This window comes from Schistocerca serialis, chromosome 3 (assembly GCF_023864345.2).
Source record: "Schistocerca serialis cubense isolate TAMUIC-IGC-003099 chromosome 3, iqSchSeri2.2, whole genome shotgun sequence".
Lineage (NCBI taxonomy): Eukaryota > Metazoa > Arthropoda > Insecta > Orthoptera > Acrididae > Schistocerca > Schistocerca serialis.
Genome location: NC_064640.1, coordinates 199,715,127 through 199,734,785, shown reverse-complemented (window position 1 = coordinate 199,734,785; position 19,659 = coordinate 199,715,127). Strand labels below are relative to the sequence as shown.

At 38.6% G+C, this 19,659-nt stretch overlaps 1 protein-coding gene across 1 annotated transcript in view; it reads left to right on the top strand.

Annotated features, from left to right (window-relative positions):
* LOC126470744 (mucin-5AC-like) overlaps window positions 1-19,659 on the top strand; it is a 293,641-nt gene that overhangs the window by 138,118 nt on the left and 135,864 nt on the right. Inside the window, exons 8-9 of the mRNA XM_050098750.1 lie at window positions 6,105-6,795; window positions 17,934-18,100. Of these exons, the coding sequence (XP_049954707.1) occupies window positions 6,105-6,795; window positions 17,934-18,100 (858 nt within the window). The remainder of the gene's footprint in view (window positions 1-6,104; window positions 6,796-17,933; window positions 18,101-19,659) is intronic.

Sequence of the window (19,659 nt, the reverse complement as noted above, 5' to 3'; positions counted from 1 at the left end):
CCTTCACAAAGGCCTAAAGTCCAGAAGAGCAGGTTAAACATGATGTGGAGGTCCAGCAACAAGACTTGAGTGACCCATGACCTTTTTTGTGATTGGATCAATGAAGTGTTTGGTTCTTCAGTGAAAAAATATTTGCTTGAGATGAATCTGCCACTCCATGTCTTGCTTGTTATGGACAATGCTCCTGCCCATTCTCCTGGCCTACAAGACCACCTCCGTGAAGAATTTCAATTCATCAGGATCCAATTTCTGCCTCGCAACAGCACAGCGTTACTCTAGCATATGGACCAGTGGACCAGTAGATTATTTCTACCTTTAAGAAGCTCTGCACTAAAGCACTCTCCGAGCATTGCTTTGAGTTGCCTGAAACTACTGAGAGAGTTTTGGAAATATCACTTCAACATCGTTGCCTGCATAAAGATGATTGGGAAGGTGTGGAAAGCTTTGGTCAGATTGCATTGTCGAATGTGACCCTTGAGGCATTTGAGTCAGTACCTGTGGAGCCTGTAGTCAATGCCATTATGGAAAAACGTAGGTTAGGCAAACAACTTGCACCATTCATGACAGGGCCCCTGTTCACAGTACAAGTCAGTTCCAGTGAGAGTAGCAAAAAGTGTTCTCACCTGAAGATGATGGACTACTGAAATGTTGTCTAGATAATTATAGAATTTGGCTGTAGATGCGACAAGAATATTGTATTGTATTGTATTGTATTGTATTGATCCAAGATATCACAGTGATGTTGATCCAAGATATCACAGTATTGTACAATTTGTACGTATGGTATTGGGCAAGTCAAGTATACATTTTTACAAATAAGTTTTACAATTTATTTGTTACAGTTTTGTTACATGAAAGTCTGTGCAATATTACAAGAAAGTAAGACACATCACGTTGTACATGCTGTAGAATATGGTGGTTAACATTTATCACCTTTCTCAAAAAAATAATTTTCTGTGTAAAAGTATTGCTCGAAAAGAACTTTTTAATTCATATGTGAAAGCTCTTGGCATGTTTCTTCTTTCTATTTCCATATCTCAATGTGTAGGATGAATTTCTGGTAACCAGTTGGTCTGGGCCGAATCATATTTAGGTGAGATTGCTATCTTGTTTCGCAGCTATGAATGTGTCTTTGTTTAATAGGTAGGTCTTAACAAATGATATAATATTATAAATACAAACAGATGGCAGTGACATTGCCTTTTTTTTGCATTTTGAAGATATCTCTACTTCAGGGTGAGTTCCTCAAAATATGATTCCACACTGTAACATGAGGTGAAAGTAAGAATAATATACTTGTATAAGAGCCAATTTGATGACTGATTTGCTAAGCACCCTTAGAATATAAACACACAGTTGACAGCATATTCGAGATATAGTTGATTTGATTTGAGTGTTCCATTTAAGATTTTCCTCAAGCCATACACCAAGAAACTTAACAGAGCTTACATCAGACATCTCTTGCTTGCTTAAGAGCATTCTAGGGATTTCTTGCTTTTGAGATGAGAGGCTGACACTAATGTGCATTGTTTTCTATTCATTTATAATGAGATTGTTCTCATTGAACCATTCACTTAGTGATGACATAGTTGGTTTAATCTTTTGGTCATGGTAATCTTTGTCTGTACCTGTTAACAGAATATGTGTGTCATCAGCAAATAGTCTAATATGCTGTGAAGTAAACTTGGTGTTTATGTCATCAGTATATGGCAGAAATAGTATGGGCCGCAGAATGGAGCATTGTGGTACACTGTATCTATCTCGGAGGAGAGTGAAGTACACCGATGAACATTATTATTCTTTTTTTCAAATTTCATTTCAACATTTAGTATTGTGTTTGAAAGTTGTAATTCTAACCATCGGTTTGCAATTCCTTTAGGGCCTTTATTAGCTAGCTTACTAAGGAGTTTGGTGTCATCAGTACCATCAAAAGCTTTACACAGATTTTTAAAAAAAAAAAAACCAGAAGTCATTTGAAGAAATTAAATGGTTTTAAGGTTGTGTTGAGATATTCATTCACTGTTGTGGTTGTTATTTTTGCTTTTCCCACCCTATACTGTTGCTTTGATATTAAAAAGAATCTGTTAATAACTCTTTCCAATCTGGTGTAAAACAGTTTCGCAAACATTTTTGAAAATGTGTTAATTGTGCTTCATGCTTGTAATTAAGTACAGATTTTCAGGTTCCTTTTTCTGGAGGAGGAGGAGGGGGAACTTTAGCAACCTTATCCTGCAACCTTTAGCTGTACTCTTTCCGCAAAACACCCCAGATATATAATAAAATTTGGTTTTCCGTATTGTTAATTTTTAATTTCAAAATGTCTTTTACTTTCTGAATAGGCCCCATAATTTTCCACAGTGCTCATTGTGATTTTGTTTGCAGCATAGATTCGGCTGTTCAATTTTTGTAGATCCTATCTGTAAGGAATTGTGCACAAGATAACATTTGTGTGGACTCTCCTTTGAAGATAATCTGTTATGGTGCATTTGAAATCCTCAAATTTCTTTGTGATGACATTTTCTCCACCTAGAATGATGACACTGTCATTTTTTGTATATTCTCTCTTCTTCCCCTCTGTTAGAACAATGTCCTTTAACTGAGTGTTAGGTTTTCATAATAGATGAGACATAGCATGTTGGGTTGTTAAATTGTTCATAATATTTGCTTATTGATGTCCGTGACTGTCAGAAATCATTAATATGTTGTGACTCTTGTTATCACTGTGTATCATTATAAGTTAATACACCAGCATAGTTAACATAGTCACACTGTCATTAGTTGGGTACTTAAGGCACAAATGAAACGAGAAATCACTGAGCATGCCGTTGTAAACTCTTTGTGTACAGGGCAGTGTCAACCAAGAACCAAAAGACTGCGTATGTTGAAAGACAACAAGATAACCATTATCAGATGTTGTTGATAATTAAATGTTAACTAACAACAAATAAGCAAGTAATTGTTAACTTTTTCTGTCTGTGGTTTGACCTGGCACAGAACAGGATTCCAGGCATATATGCTTCTTATGCTTTAAACACTGGCCCTCCAGGTCCATTGATGGCCCAACTTATGTACAAATGCCACAGCTGCATGGGATGTGGTAAACAATCGCCTTATGCAAACTGAGATCGTCCTCTACAGACCCTTAAAGTGTCCTAATCCTAGCTGGTGGTCAAAAAGCACAACTCGCACCATGTTTTCTGAGAATACATCTGATTTGTTTGAAATACTACCTGCATGAGAAATGAAAGCTGTAGACTTAGCGACACATCATTATTGCCATCACTCATCTAATTCTCGATTGATGGATAGTTTTGATATAAACTTTATTATATAAACATTTATGTCGGTCAGTAATTTAAAATTTTTCCTGCCAGTCTAAGTTTGAAGTCTATAGACTTATTAACTACTTTTCTTAGATGCTTAAAACTTTGTGCACACATTTATGACATTGTTATCTAAAAAGCAGACTACAATCAAATTATTTCAATCAATAGTTTTGATACTATAAATACATAAATTAGACAATCAAAATTAAGGTAATTTTTTTCGTAGTTAATAAGGGTATATTTTTCCTCCCGGTGATAGTAAGCTGGTGTCTGTAGTCTACTTTTCTCCAAATGGTAGCCTGAAGTATCACAAAAAATTTCAGATCTCTAACTGAAATATTTTTTTTTTCCCCCACCCATAAAACAAACATTTCAGAAAATTTGATTCTTGGGAAATTCAGTTTAAAGGTACATTTCCTCTGCTACTCACCTCTGTTGTTCTTAAAACCCTCCAGTTGCATAATATTCTTGGTTTGTGTGTTCCTCATCTTCTCTCTTCTTTTCTTGCTCCTCTTTGCTATTGTGGCCTCTTTAGTTGCTTCAAGAACCCATTTTTGCCTTTGGCCACTCTCAAGGAATCGATTGACATCAGTGCTTGTCTCATATTGAAACCAGGAATTAGTCCCAACAACTCTAAAACATCACATTTGCTAACTGCCCCATCATTAAAGCAAATAACTGTATCTAATACACCTAATCTCATGGTATTGAAACCAACACACACAGTTTTAAGCAGGTGTTCCCATATCACATGGTTGAAGCATTCATTAACATTTTGTCTCTTTCCATGTAAGCACCGTGACAATAGTTTAGTGTCACTTAGGTCCCTGTATATGGGCTTAATTGCTTCCAATACCTCAAATGGCAGGGAGTGATGGTGTGCATAAGTCTTGCCATTTACTATTGCATTTTTGGATCTTCACCATGTGTCTACACCACTGTTGCAGAGAGCATGCTGTGAATGATCATCCATAGAAGCTTTATGGAAAAAGGTAGCCCATACTGCTTTCTTCATGGCCTCATTATTCTCTCGATTACTTCTTATGGCTAAACCATAATAGAGCTGCAGTTTGTCCACCTCGATGACCCCAACCACCAATTGGTTTGCCATCACTGAGCTTTTTCCCCTTCATGTCTTTTATTAGCTTAAGTAAATGTGTGTCCATCCTCTTTTGGACATGACCAACACACTGTAACTTTTCAGTTTTTACAGTTCTTTCACAAGGCATATTTTCCTACACATTTGCAAACCCTTTGGAGTCTACATCTCCAAGGTACTTCACATACCGTACACCATAATTCTCTTCTGACCTTTGAAATATTCTGAGAACTCCCTCTGATTCCATTCCACCACTGTACCCAGAAAAATTCTGAACACAAACATGATCTTGGTTATTTCCTTTGCAACCATGGCAGTACAGTACTTTGTCATACATTCTATGTCTATCACGTTTCCATTTTCTAGGGATGTTGCAGTGATAACACCATTCAGTGAGAAATGACCACATTCATGTCCCATCAAAGGCTGCAGCTATATCAATGCCACCTTCATTGCATAACACAGTTTCTTCTACTGCTTTCTTCATTGACGCAGCACTCACTTGACCAAGACTTTCAAGAAGTAGCTGTGTGTACTTCTCAAATCTTGTAGGTGGGGCAAATTCATGATAGCACAAAATGTTTGAACTGCCTTTCTACTCTTCCCAATACACCTCATTCCCTACGCAAGTGTTATAAACTCTTCCTTCGCACAGTCCAGAAGAATACCCAGTTTTAGTTACCCCACAGAAATCACAAAACACTTGTAACTTAACTAGCCACACCTTTCCTGCCTTCAAAATTGTTGACAATTTAGTACCACCTTTCCTCAAAGTGCACACACAGGAACATTCTTTAGAAGCGAACATAAAGCACTCAATTCAGCCATTATGGAAACACATTCCGTTACAGTGTTTTGATCATATTTTATAGAAATGTCACTCTGGGTACTCAAATATTTTAGCTTCTGTCTTGAGGCACTTGGCAGAGTCAACATAACAACCAGTTGGTTTGTGGATGTAATTACACAGTCTACTTTCCAACGAAGTAAACCAGTTACCATAAAACTTACATTTTTCCGTTCCAAAACATGTTTTTGGAGGCATAACTACTTCCGTGAATGACACAGCACCAACTACTCAACAACGTACGGAAGTTTGAACACAAACAACTCTTGAAAACCATAGATACCCAAAGGAAAACAAAGGAGCATTGGAAAGCGTGTGTGCTAACGGGGCTGCCAACTCAAAAAACGATTACGCAGTGTATCTTTTTAAAGTGCAAAATAATAATGACGCCATTTGACATCCGACCGCAGCGGAAACGTGGTCGTTGCCGCATACCAACATATATTTTAATTTGTTTGTAAAGATGTTCCTGATGTCCGAATCAATTCATTTAACTTCCATTTTCTTCACAAAACTGTAAATATTGATTTAAGATGGGGAAAAAAATCAAATTTTTTCCACATTCTTAGTGTAATGACTGTTCCATGCGGCTCAACACAGTGGTGCAAGTCTTTCAGTTGGACAACACATTGGTGGCTTATGAAATTACTGTTGTTTATGCGATACTGTTGGAATAAATATGGGTTCAGAATTTAAAATTCCTCCACATACCACAGGAAATGTGAAATGTAATGGCTTTATCAGCTGTTTTGTGGAGCAAATGGCAGTGAGAATTAACATATTGTTCTAATTATTTTTAAGATATACTGAAGTATTTTATGTTTCATTTCAGGTTCTAAGGCTTGTAGCAGCACAGGGTACAGTGCAACTGCAGTCAATTCAGACACCTAGTGGTCCCACACTTATTGCAGTCCCATCAGGCTCAGCATTGAGTTTTCAACCGGTGTCTCAACTTACTTCACCACAGCAACCGCAGACTCAGTCACAGCAAACATCCAAACTAACAAATCAACATGTGTCTATACAGACATCAAATACTATTCTTCCAGCTGTCTTAAATAATATTCCACAATCCTTCCAGCAGAATACATCAAGAACAAGTCTCCAGAATAATGCAGCAGTTACCAACTTGAACCTTAATGTGCACAATTTGAGTCTGAATGTTACAAATGCAAATTCTGCAACATGCTCTCATAATAGTGATATTTCAGGAGACTCTTTACCATCCTGCCAGAGTTGTTCTGTCACTCAGCAGACCCCAAATAGTTCAAATATTGTGTCAGAGTCGCCTGTAAATGTGAACTTGAATGTGAATGCAAGTGAAAGTGCTTCAAAGAGGAACTCACCCAGTGGACTTCATAATACTCCCGAGGTGGCCAAAGAAAATATAGAAACAGTTAATATTAGAGAATCAAATGGAAACCAAATGGTGGCTCCAACTCCTCTGCCTCTAAACAGGAAAAAGTCTAAGAAGAAGAAAAAGAAAAATAAACTGGATTTAGCCAACATCATGAAGTTGTCAGGTAAACTTAAACATTTCTAACATTGTATTTATATCTCTTACTTCAGTGACAGTTTTTTGATGTATTACCTAGCTCTGGTGATTTCCAGTGGTGGCCAGTTATCATGTGCTCATATGCTACAGCACACTGTAACTATCACAGTAAAATGATGTTACATCTCTTCGAATACAAGCTGTAAATCCCACTGAAATTATGTGGTGTCTCTTCAAATATGAGCCAGAAATTACACTAAACTTTCATCATTTCTCTTCGAATGTGTGCTGGTATAAAAATAAAATGGATGAAAACGTGTGTTGTAGTACTCTCTCCGTGGTAAATAGAAACCGTTGTCGAGTGCTGAAATGATGGTTAGCCATTCTACAATCACTGCAGAGAAGGGGCGGGCCACACCTGTCTGTTTATAACTGTACCTGCTGTGATGTGACACCATCTCTTCCAGCATTACGAGTGCTATGTTGCTCTCGGCTCAATGTCAGTATTTTTATTTGAAAGTGTGTGTGTGTGTGTGTGTGTGTGTGTGTGTGTGCGTGCGTGCGTGTGTTTATAGAGTATGAGGGATTTTTGAGGAGTGATTGTCGTAACTATGCCATGGCCGAGTGGTAAGTACCCTGACCATCAATTCATCAGCTTGGGTTCAGTTACCACTGCTGACATTTTTTTATTCTATTCCTTGCAGTGTTAAACTATTAATTGTAAAATTTAAATATGTTTCAACAGTTCAATTTATATAGGTGAAGTTAACATTCAATTTAGTAATGATTAGTAGCCTTGTAAATGAAAAGGCTATAGGCCACCACATTGTAGCACATTGATAAAATTTTGCACAAGCTGCCACTGGTGATTTCATTCATTTATGAACATAGCATAAGAAACTGTGCGTGTGATATATGTTGTGAACCCAGGGCTGGTCCGCGAATGTTTTTCCACGCGAGCAACTTTGGCACCCTCCCTTCCTCTCCCTCCATCTCACACCCACCTTTTTCCCAAGCACTTTGAACTGTGTCAGTTTTCATTACTAATAGTCATACGTATTGTATACAAATCTTGTGCTCAGGTGCCCTGAGTGGCCACTACCAATTGTGTGTACACAGATCTTACTATTGTGGCACCTCTCTCGGCAAGGGCCTTAAGCCAACCCTGTCTGAGCCACATCTGCAGAGAGTTTATTATTATTTTTTTTTTTTTTTTAAATGTGTGAGCCATTGTCTGGGTGTACATTTTATTGTGATTGTTTCTGATGTTCTGTTGGAGGCATTTCTGTTTAAGTGAGCAATCCATTTTTTCATACATTCACATTCAAAAAGGCTTCCATTTAGTTTTAATTTAAGTGTTATGTATTTGGGGTAGATTATCATCTTTTGCCTAAGATAATTTAGATTTAGTGCATGAAGAAAAATCTCGAGGACAGAGGTGGTGGAGGAACCCACTATTAAAGTGTTTTTTTGTTAATGAGCCATGTGGCTACTATTTATAGCACTTACAAGCTGCATGTTAACACCATGAAGTTTCAGCTCATTTGCAATCATATTGAAGCTTAAAGAACTAATTTAATTCATAATTACTTAAATGAATTAAGCAGTTAGTGTTAATTATCCATAATGTATAGTTTTATAGACATTCATGTGTAAAACTTCTATACTGGGAGAAACATATACGAGGGGCATTCAGTAAGGAGTGCAACACATTTTTTCTCTTGCTAAACTTCGATTGAAGCAATGTGGAATTTGTTTGAGGATGTGATGGAATATTCTTTTTTAAATCCCTATAGTTTAGGAAGTGCTGATAGATGGTAGCACTATATTGCAGCCTTCAAAATGGTGTCTCTAGTGGAGGTACATACCAAGCAGAGAGCTATCATTGAGTTTCTTTTGCTGTAAAACTAGAGCATCACATTTATTCATAGGTGCTTGCAGAATGTCCATGAAGACTTGGCAGTGAACAAAAGCACAGGGAAGCATTGGGCGAGGCGTCTGTCATCGTCCCAACGAGGTCACGCAAAACTGTCTAATCTCCTATGTGTCAGCTGGACACACACAGCTGTGACTTCTGCAGTGTTAGAACATGTGGACGCTCTCATTCAAGACGAGTGAAAAAATCAGAATAAAACAACTCACTGCGCAGCAGGATGTCTCTGTTGGTAGTGCTGTCACACTTGTCCATCATGGCGTACTCAAAGGTGTATGCCCGCTGGGTTCCTCACTGCATAACAGAATACTTTAAAGAACAACAAAGGACCATCTGTGTGGAATTGCTTGCACAATTATGAGGCTGATTGCTATGACAATTTTTTGTCAAACATTATTACAGGCAATGGAACATGGGTTCATCACTTTGAACCGAAAATAAAACAGCAATTCTTGGAGTGGTGCCACATCACCTCTCCTCTGAAGAAAAAGTTCAAAGCTGCACCCTCAGCCAGTAAAGGCATCAGTCTTCCCTCGACTCTGAAGGGGTTATTCTGTTTCATGTCCTCCCTCATGGAAAAGTGATCAACTGTGAAGTGTGTTGTTCTATCCTCAGGAAATTGAAGAAACGACTTCAGCATCTGCATCTATATCTACAGTGATACTCCACATTCCGCTTTATGGTGCATAGTGGAGGGTACCCAGTCCCACTACCAGATATTTCCTTTCCTGTTCCACTTGCAAATAGAACGGGGAAAAAACAACTTTCTACATGCCTCCATATGAGCCCTAATTTCTCCTACATTCGTGATCCTTATGCGTACTATATCGTGTAGGCAACATTCTGCAGTCACTTTCAAATGTTGGTTCTCTAAATTTTCTCAATAGTGATCCTTGAAAAGAATGTCACCTTCCCTCCAGTGATTCCTATTTGAGTTCCTGAAGCAACTCTGTAAGATTTGCATGTTGTTTAAACATACCAGTAACAAATCTAGCAGCCTAACTCTGAATCTCTTCCATTTTGTCCTGTAATCTGATCTGGTACGAATCCCAAACACTCAAGTAGTACTCAAGAATAAATCCCACTAATGTTCTGTATTTGGTCTCCTTTACAAATGAACCACACTTTCCTAAAATTCTCCCAATAAACCCAAGCCAGCCATTCGCCTTTCCTACCACACTCCTCACATGCACGTTCTATTTCATACTGCTTTGTACTGTTATACCCAGATATTTAAACGGCATGACTGTGTCAAAAATGACACTATTAATGCTGTATCCAAACATTATGGGTTTGTTTTTCCTACTCATCCGTACTAACTTACATTTTTCTACATTTAGTACTAGCTGCCATTAATCACACTAATTATCAATTTTGTCCAAGTCATCTCGTATCATCCTACAGTCACTCAACGTTGACACCTTCCCATACACCATGGCATCATCAGAAAACAGCCACATACTACTGCTTACCTTGCCTGCCAGATCACGTTTGTATATAGAGAATAATAGCAGTCCTATCACACTTCCGTGGGGCACTCCTGGGGATACCCTTGTCTCTGGTGAACACTCACCATAGAGGACAACATACTGGGTTCTGTAACTTAAGAATCTTCGAGCCACTCACATATCTCTGAACCTATTCCACATGCTAGTATCTTCTTTAACAACCTACAATGGAACACCATGTCAAACACTTTCCAGAAATCTTGAAATATGGAATCTGCCTATTGCCCTTCATCCATAGTTCACAGAACATCATGTGAGAAAAAGGCAATCTGAGTTTGACATAAGTGATGCTTTCTAAAACTATGCTGATTTGTGGACATAAGCTTATCAGTCTCCAGAAAATTTATTATATTCAAATTGAGAATACATGCAAGAATTCCAGAGCAAACTGATGTTCAGGATATCGGTCTGTAATATTGTGGGTCCATTCTTTTCCCCATCTTATACACAGGAGACATGCTTTTTTTTCAGTCTCTTGAGACTTTGCACTGAGTGAGAGATTCACACTAAATGCAAGCCAAGTAATGGACCAGTGCCATAGAGTACTCTTTGAAAAACCAAATTGGGATTCCATTCTGACCTAGTGATTTATTTGTTTTCAACTCTTTCAGTTGTTTCTCTACACCAGGGATGTTTATTACTATGTTGTCTATTCGGGAGCCTGTTGATGGTGAAACAGCCGTATGTCTGAACGATTTCTTGAATGTGAAATTTAGGACTTTATGTTTCGTTGTGCTATCTTCAACTGACACATCAGACTGGTCAAAAAGTGACCGGGTAGAAGCCTTAGACCCACTTAGTGATTTTATATAGAACCAGAATTTTCTTGGGATATCTGGCAGATCTTTTGCTAACATGTAACGGTGGTGGTAGCTGTGTGCTTCACTCTCAAATCTTTTCACAGATGCACAAATCTCTACTAAACTTTGCCTGTTGTTATTTGCCTATTCTCTTTTGAACCAGGAGTGCAACAGCCTCTGCTTTCTCAGCAGTTCCTAAATCTCATTATTAAACCATGGTGGGTCTTTTCCATCCTTAATCCACTTACTAGGTATATAATTCCCCAGCCCACGATTTACAGGCAGTAGCCACTGGCCGAGACAAAGGCAGCAACTGGGAAATAACCGATTTTGTGACATTTTACAAGTTCCTAACCAGAAGAGAATTTTATAATTTCATCTGTGTGCCTTAGTAGTTTAGTTTGTTGAGTTTCTGTGTGCTAATTTAATATTTAATAGATACAGTTCTTGCATTTTCGTTTGTGTTGGAAAGTAAATCAATTTTGTGACACATTACAAGTTCCTAATCAGGAGCAAATTAATTTATCTTACCTGAGTGGTTTGGTAATTCAGTTTTTGAATCTCGTCATATTAACTTAATTTATTATACATAGTTCTTGCATTTTCCTCAGTGTCTACAGTAGATTTCTGTAGCGCATATCGATGGCTGTTGTGTGTCTGGGTAGTGTAGTTTTCCACAGTGTTTAGCATGGATAAGGACTGTTGATTGCTGTGGTCGCAGTTGGCGAAAGACTTTCCAGGGCACCACATGTAAGGCCTCCCCAGTTAGTCTGACAAACAGGTACCATGTGCTGTCTGTGGTTGACACTGTCACACAGCCAGATGCAATCATGTGTCCTGTTTCCTCTGAAACTTCTCTGCCTGCAAGATCTGGGTGGTCACACAGGGTGGGATTGTTGTTAATTGAGAGTTCCAATGTTATGCACGTTATGGGGTCCGTTAGGAGCATGGCAAGTAGGCCAATGTGCACTCTGTGTGCATAGTAGGTGGCATCATTCCAGATGTGGAACAGGTCCTTCCAGATGTCGCGAGAAGCACAGGGTGCTGCCAACTACCATTGGCGGCTCACGTCGGTACCAATGATGGGTGTTACTTTGGGTCAGAAGAGATTCTCTCTGCTTTCGAGTGGCTATCAGAAGTGGCAAATGCTGCCAGTCTTGCTTGTAAGATGAAATCGGAGCCCATCATTTGCAGCATAGTTGAAAGGACTGACTGCGGAGGATCTGAACCAAAGGCTCGGACAGTTCTGCGACTGCGTAGGCTGCAGGTTCCTCAGCTTGCACCATAGGGTGGTTAGGTTTCGAGTTCCGCTGAATAGGTCAAGAGTCCACTACAAAAAGGAGGCGGCTACATAGGTGTGGCATGGACTGGGCGGTTTTTTTTTTTTTTTTTTTTTTTTTTTTTTTTTTTTTTTTTTTTTTAGAGGGTCTCGGGGAAACACAGTAAGGGCTTCAGTCTCAAAGGGTACAGTCAAACACAGGAAGACTGTACATACAGGAACTATCGTAATAATAATTGTGAATTGTTGTAATTGTGTTGGGAAAGTACCAGAGCTCCAAGTGCAGATAGAGAGCACTGATGCTCAAATTGTTCTAGGCACTGAACCAGAGTTAAGTTCAGCTGAAGTTCTTGCGAACAACCTAACGGTGTTCCAAAAGTATAGCCTAAACACAGTTGGCAGAGGCATGTTTGTTGCTGTTAGAAGTAGTTTATCTTGTTGTGAAATTGAAGTAGATAGTTTCTGTGAGTGAACACAGGGTTGTCGTCACGAGATTGAATATTGTAACGAACAGATCCTCCAAAAAATAAGAAAATTAAAAAAAGAGGCAGATAAAAATTTACATCATTCCTTTCTGAGAAACAATTTCCACACCTTCCAAATTAACAATGTAAGTGTAGACGAGATGGGGCTTGAATTTAAAGAAATGATATCAACAGCTATTGAGAGATTTATACCAAATAAATTTACAAATGACAAAGCTGATACCTCTGATGGTACACAAAGCAGGTCAGAACACTGTTGCTGAAACAACAGTAAAAGCATGCCAAATTTAAACGAATGCAAAATCTCCAAGATTGGTGACATTTTATAGAAGCTCGAAATTTAGCGTGGGCTTCAATGCAAGTGCTCATAATAGTTTCCACAATGAAACTTCGTCTCGAAAACTGACAGAAAATCCAAAGAGATTCTGGTTGTAGGTGAAGTATTCTAGCAGCAAGACACAATCAATGCCTTCTGTGCTCAATAGCAAAGGAAATATTGTCAGCGATAGTGTTGCCAAAGAAGAGTTACTAAACACGGCCTTCAGAAATTCTGTTACAAAGAAGACAAAGTAAATATTCCAGAATTCAAATGAAGAACAGCTGCCAATGTAACTTACAAGTAAATATTCTCGAAGTAGTGAAGCAACTTAAATCGTTTAATAAAAGCAAATCTTCCGGTCCATACTGTATACTAATCGGGGTCCTTTCAGAGTATACTGACACAGTAGCACCATACTTAACAATCGTGTACAGCTGCTCACTTGGCAAAAGATCCGTACCCAAAGATTGGAAAGTTGCACAAGTTACACCAGTATTCAAGAAAGATAATAGGAGTAATCCACTAAATTATAGGGCTATATCATTAACGTCGATATTCAGCAGGATTTTGGAGCATATATTGAGTCCAAACATTATGAATTACTCTGAAGAGAAGTCTATTGACACATGTTAAACGTAGATTTAGAAAACATCATTTTTGTGAGACACAACTAGCTTTTTACTCACACTAAGTGTTGAGCGCTGTTGACAAGGGATTTCAAATTCCATATTTCTAGATTTCCAGAAGGCTTTTGACACCATACCACACAAGCAGTTTGTAGTGAAATTGCATGCTTATGGAATATCATCTCAGTTATGTAACTGGATTCATGATTTCCTGTCAGAGAAGTCACTGCTGGTAGTAATTGACAGAAAGTCATCGAGTACAACAGAAGTGATTTCTGCTGTTCCCCAGTTTGGTGTTATAGGACCTCTATATAAATGATTTAGGAGACAATCTGAGCAGTTGTCCTAGGTGGTTTGCAGATGATGATGTCGTTTATCACCATAAGATCAAATGAAATTGCAAAATGATTTAGATAAGATATCTTTAAGGTGCGATAATTGACAGTTGATCTTAAATAATGAAAAGTGTGAGGTGATCCAGGAGTACAAAAAGGAATCTGTTAAACTTCGGTTACACAGTAAATCGGTCAAATCTAGAAACCTTAAATTCAACTAAATACCTAGATTACAATTGCGAACAACTTACATTGGAAAGAACACACACAAAATGTTGTTTGGAAGGCAAACCAAAGACTGTGTTTTTGTGTTTTATTGGCAGAGCACTTACAAAAGTAAGAGGTCCAGTAAAGAGACTGCCTGCACTATGCTGGTCCGTCCTCTTTTAGAATGTTGCTGCATGGTCTGGGGTCTTAACAGATAGGATTAACAGAGGACACTGAGAAAATGCAAAGAAGAGAAGCACTTTTGTATTATTGCAAAATAGCTGAGACAATGTCACTGAAATAATATAGAATTTGGGGTGGACATAATTGAAACAATGGCATTTTTTGTTGCGCCGGAATCTTCTCATGAAATTGCAATCACCAGCTTTCCCCTCTGAATGCAAAAATGTTTTGTTGACGCCAACCTACATATGGAGAAATGATCATCATAATAAAATAAGGGAAATCGGAGCTCACATGGAAAGATATAGGTGTTTGTTTTTTCTGCAGATATGGGTGTTCATTTTCTCTGCGCACTGTTCGAGATTGGAGTAATAGAGAATTATTGTGAACGTGTTTCAATGAACCCTCTGCCAGACACTTAAGTGTGATTTGTGGATTATCCATGTAAATGTAGATGTACACTCAGCTTAAACTTTGGCCATAATTCTTCTACGTCCGTTTTGTGGAAACTTAAGTGATGTCAGGATTCTAATTGAGATGCGAACATCTGCTTGTCTGCTCTTTCTAGCAGAAACACACTCATAACCTTTTTAACTGATTTATTAACTTCCATAACCATAATTGCTATAATGACATCATGGTCGTAAATCGCCATTTCTATACTGACTTTGTTGATAAGGTCTGAACTGTTTGTAGGTAAAAGGTGTAAGATATTTCCATTGTGGGGGCTGCTGAACTAGCTACTCAAGACAGTTTTCAGAAAACTTGTTCAAAAGTATTTCGCATGACTGTCTGTCTGTACTCTATGCAATGAAACCATAGCCATTCCAGTGTATATTCAGTATACACTGAACCCTAGACACTGCTGACCATAGACAGTGTTGGAATGACTAGAACTGTCACAGCAGAATCAAGTGGCTGATAAAAACATCCAACAATTAACTTGGTTTCACCTAGACCTGTTTTACGTGACCAGATAATTCGGTCACACTCAACTTTGATCTCAATAGTGAGAATACTTTTGTCAACAGCAGTGGTCTCTTATATGTCTTTCCAATATACATTCCATGACTCGCTAAATATATCTGAACTTTCCACTTCAAGTTTGAGTCAGTTTTCAGTCCCGAGAACAGTATGAGTGCAAGATCTTTACTGGAGGGGAATAAATTCGGGGACTTTGTTACAACTACTTTGACACTTTACTGATAAAATTTTGACAGTCGAAGTGTCTTTGCTCTGAACGCATTCAGACTTCCCTTACTGTGTATCAACTGGCAAGTGTTCATCAGAGTACCTCAAACTATCAACGAGCCTAAAAAACCCCGTGCACTCCACGTGTACTCTGCTACTCAAGTAGCTGCTTCCTTTGTGTAATGAACCCCTGACCTACCTATGGGAGTTCTACAAATCCTCAGCCTCCTAATGCAGGTCTATAAATCTGCAGTCAAGACCGTCGCAGAGTTGGCGTATCCTTTGGTTGAGACCCTCCACTCAGCTCCATAGCAAAAGACCCTGATGATCTCTGGGGACAATGCTGTAAATTGGGAGCTCTGCTTGCTCCCCACATGTGAGGGCAGCAGCCTTCAACCCTTTCCACCAGCCACCTCTACGACCTGAGGATGCCCTCAGAATGCATGCGACAGAGGTTGTTGGTTCCATTGTCAGCCACAACTTGCAGACAACTGCACCCTGCATGCTCGATAGCCACGGGCCAGGCCACTGCCACACCTTGGATGAGGCCTCCCAGCAGGCATACCAAGTGCAGACTGGCTTTCTTTTGTAGGTGGTATCTTGAATTTTACACCACTTCTGGTTGGCTACAAGTCTGGATCCAGCAGCTGCACAGGCAACTGCTTTGAAGGACTCATGAGATGTGTCATTATAACATGAGCCGGCGCTAATGCAAACCTGTTTACAAGGCCGTCTATAATACTGAAATCATCACAGGGATCAAGAAGATGAAAAACTGTCGGTGAAAGGCTTTGGTACCCATGCTGTACTTGATGGTCTTTGTGTTTTGTTGGTGGTAGCTTGAATTTTGCACTTTTTAACAGTGATAAATTTAGTCATTTTAATGGATGGTTTACCGTGGGTATTGCTTGTTGTGGAGTCATTGAGAGTATGTTCATTGCCATAAATATTCAAATGAAGTCTTCCTCCTCCTTGACAACGCAAGGCCTCACAAGTCTGTGTACCCAAAAGGAGCTCACAAAACTTCATTAGACTCTTCATCATCATCCAGCCTACAACCCTGATCTCGCACCTGATCTGTGCGGAAAGCAGCTACTAATGCAGCAAGACGTCGGTTGCGATGTTGACTAGTGGAGTGGTACCATGTGGGCATACAGGCCTTCCCAGTAAGGTGGTGTACGGGCGTCTTATTGAATGGAGCTTATGTTGAAAACCAGGGTTTTGTAGCCAATAGAGTGGGAAATTATATGGTGTATTGGAATTCTGAATAAGGCCAACCTGTTTTTTAAAAAAAACTGTTGCCTTACTTATTTGACACCCCTTGTAATATGTACAACATATTAATTAATTATTGTTTGTTAAAGACAGGCATTGGTTGATAATTAATTAATTGTACATTGGTTGAAAGTGTTGTTGCACTAGGTGACTGTTGTGAACCTTCTGCCACGTACAAATAAAATGGAATTTTGCTTTCTCCATTGTAAACAATGATTAAGAGGATAGTGACTGGGTGAACTGAATTCGTTGATAAATGTATCCTCTCTGATGCACAAATATAAAAAACTGACTTGAAAAAACTGTAAAATTACAAGGAGGCAGGACGGCTGGTCAGAACATTCAAAGGTGAAATTCTGAGTATGACTGATAAACATCTACAAAAGTAGAACCAGAATAAGTCAGGGAATGTTAGAGAGGAGAGGCAGGTCACCTGTGTTTTGGAGGAAAAGGAGACAAAGGAGATGGAGGATGTACCAGAGACAGTAGGCAAGTAGTAGTGGAAGATAGAAATTTTGTTTTCAGCTGTGAGGCTTGCTTGAATGGGTCAACTGTTGCGGAGGCTACACATGAAAGATTAAAATTTCAACATTACATATGAAAGATAAACGTGAGGGTTAAATATCTATCCTGTCATGTAGTTGTAATCTGTCGGGTAGTTTCAGTGATAAATTCTGCTTACTTTGTATTGTATCTCCTCATTCACATGGTGTGTTTAAAGTAGGAAATGTCACAGATAACAAATATTATTGTGTAGTTAATTTTTGACTAATATGGATCAACAATTTGGAGTATATTATGTAGTTCGTAGCTATAAAAGTTAACTTAGGAACTGCCCAAAGACAGATTTTAGGAAAGATGTATGACATTTATTGATTAGGTTAATTCTTTTCTTAATATCTCACTTCTTGTATTTTGTGATGAATGAAAGAGTTGATAGTAGAATTAAAACAAAAACCAAATTTTAATCAGTTCTCAGTCAGATGTTTTATTGTGAATGCTATGTGTTTTGCAATCACATGCAGGTATTGGAGATGAAGATGATATTGCCATGTATGAAGCAGAGGAACAGCCAATTACACCGTCGGCTGTTGGTCATGTTCATTCAGTTGACCAGTTGCAGTCTGATAGCACTACTCACCCATCACAAATGTTGAACAACATCCCATCAGCTCCACAGATTCCTATGCAGGTAAGTAAGATTTACATAATGAATAAATCATTCTCCTGTTCATGGATTCTAGAGGGGAAGAAGTTAAGTGGGTGCTAGTTCTTATTGTATGTCAGCAGTTGTATGCATTTCAGTGGTGAAAGGCAAAATGACACTAACTCAATGGAAAAGAACTTCACCACAAAAAATGCACTATTTGATACTACACAGTTTTTATGTGAGGTACAGGTGCATTGTGACCTTGTGTGTTGTGGTCTTCAGCCCAGAGACTGGTTTGATGCAGCTCTCCATGCTACTCTAGCCTGTGCAAGCTTCTTCATCTCTGAGTAACTGCTACAACCTACATCCTTCTGAATCTGCTTAGTGTTTTCATTTCTTGGTCTTCCTCTATTGTTTTTACCCTCCACACTTCCCTCCAGTACTAAATTTGTGATCCCTTGATGTCTCAGAATATGTCATACCAACTGATCCCATCTTCTAGTCAAGTTGTGCCACAAATTACTATTTTCCCCAATCCTGTTCAGGACTACCTCATTAGTTATATGATCTACCCATCTAATCTTCAGCATTCTTCTGTAGCACCACATTTCGAACATTTCTATTCCTGTCTTGTCCAAACTATTTATCGTCCGTGTTTCATTTCCGTACATGGCTACACTCCATACAAATACTTTCAGAAAAGACTTGCTGACACTTAAATCTATATTTGATGCTAACAAATTTCTGTTCTTCATTAACGCTTTCCACACCATAGCCAGCCTACATTTTATGTCCTCTCTGCTTCGACCATCATCAGTTATTTTGCATCCCAAATAATGAAACTCATCTACTTGTTTAAGTGTATCATTTCCTAATCTAATTCTCTCGGCATCACCTGATTTCATTCGACTATATTCCATTATCTTAATTTTGCTTTTGTTGATGTTCATCTTGTATCCTCCTTTCAAGACACTGTCCATTTTGCTCAACTGCTCTTCCATGTCCTTTGCTGTCTCTGATAGACTTACAATGTTGTCGGAGATCGTCAGAGTTTTTATTTCTTCTCCATGGATTTTAATTTCTACTCCAAATTTTTCTTTTGTTTCCTTTACTGCTTGCTCAATGTACAGATTGAATAACATCGGGGATAATCTACAACCCTGTCTCACTCCATCCTCAATCACTGATTTCCTTTCGTGCCCCTCGACTCTTATAACTGCCATCTGGTTTCTGTACAAATTGTAAATAGCATTTTGCTCCCTATATTTTACCTCTGCCACCTTCAGAGTGTGAAAGAGAGTATTCCAGTCAGCATTGTCAAAAGCTTTTTCTAAGTGTACAAATGCTAGAAACATAGTTTGGCCTTCCCTTAACCTCTCTTCTGTGAGTAGTTGAAGAGTCAGTATTGCCTCACGTTTTCCTACATTTCTCTGAAAACCAAACTGATCTTTCAAGAGGTTGGCGTCTACCAGTTTTTCCATTCGTCTGTTCAGAATTCGTGTTAGTATCTTGCAACCATGACTTATTAAACTGATAGTTCGAATTTTCACGCCTGTTAACACTTGAATTTTTTGGAATTATTATATTCTTCTTGAAGTCTG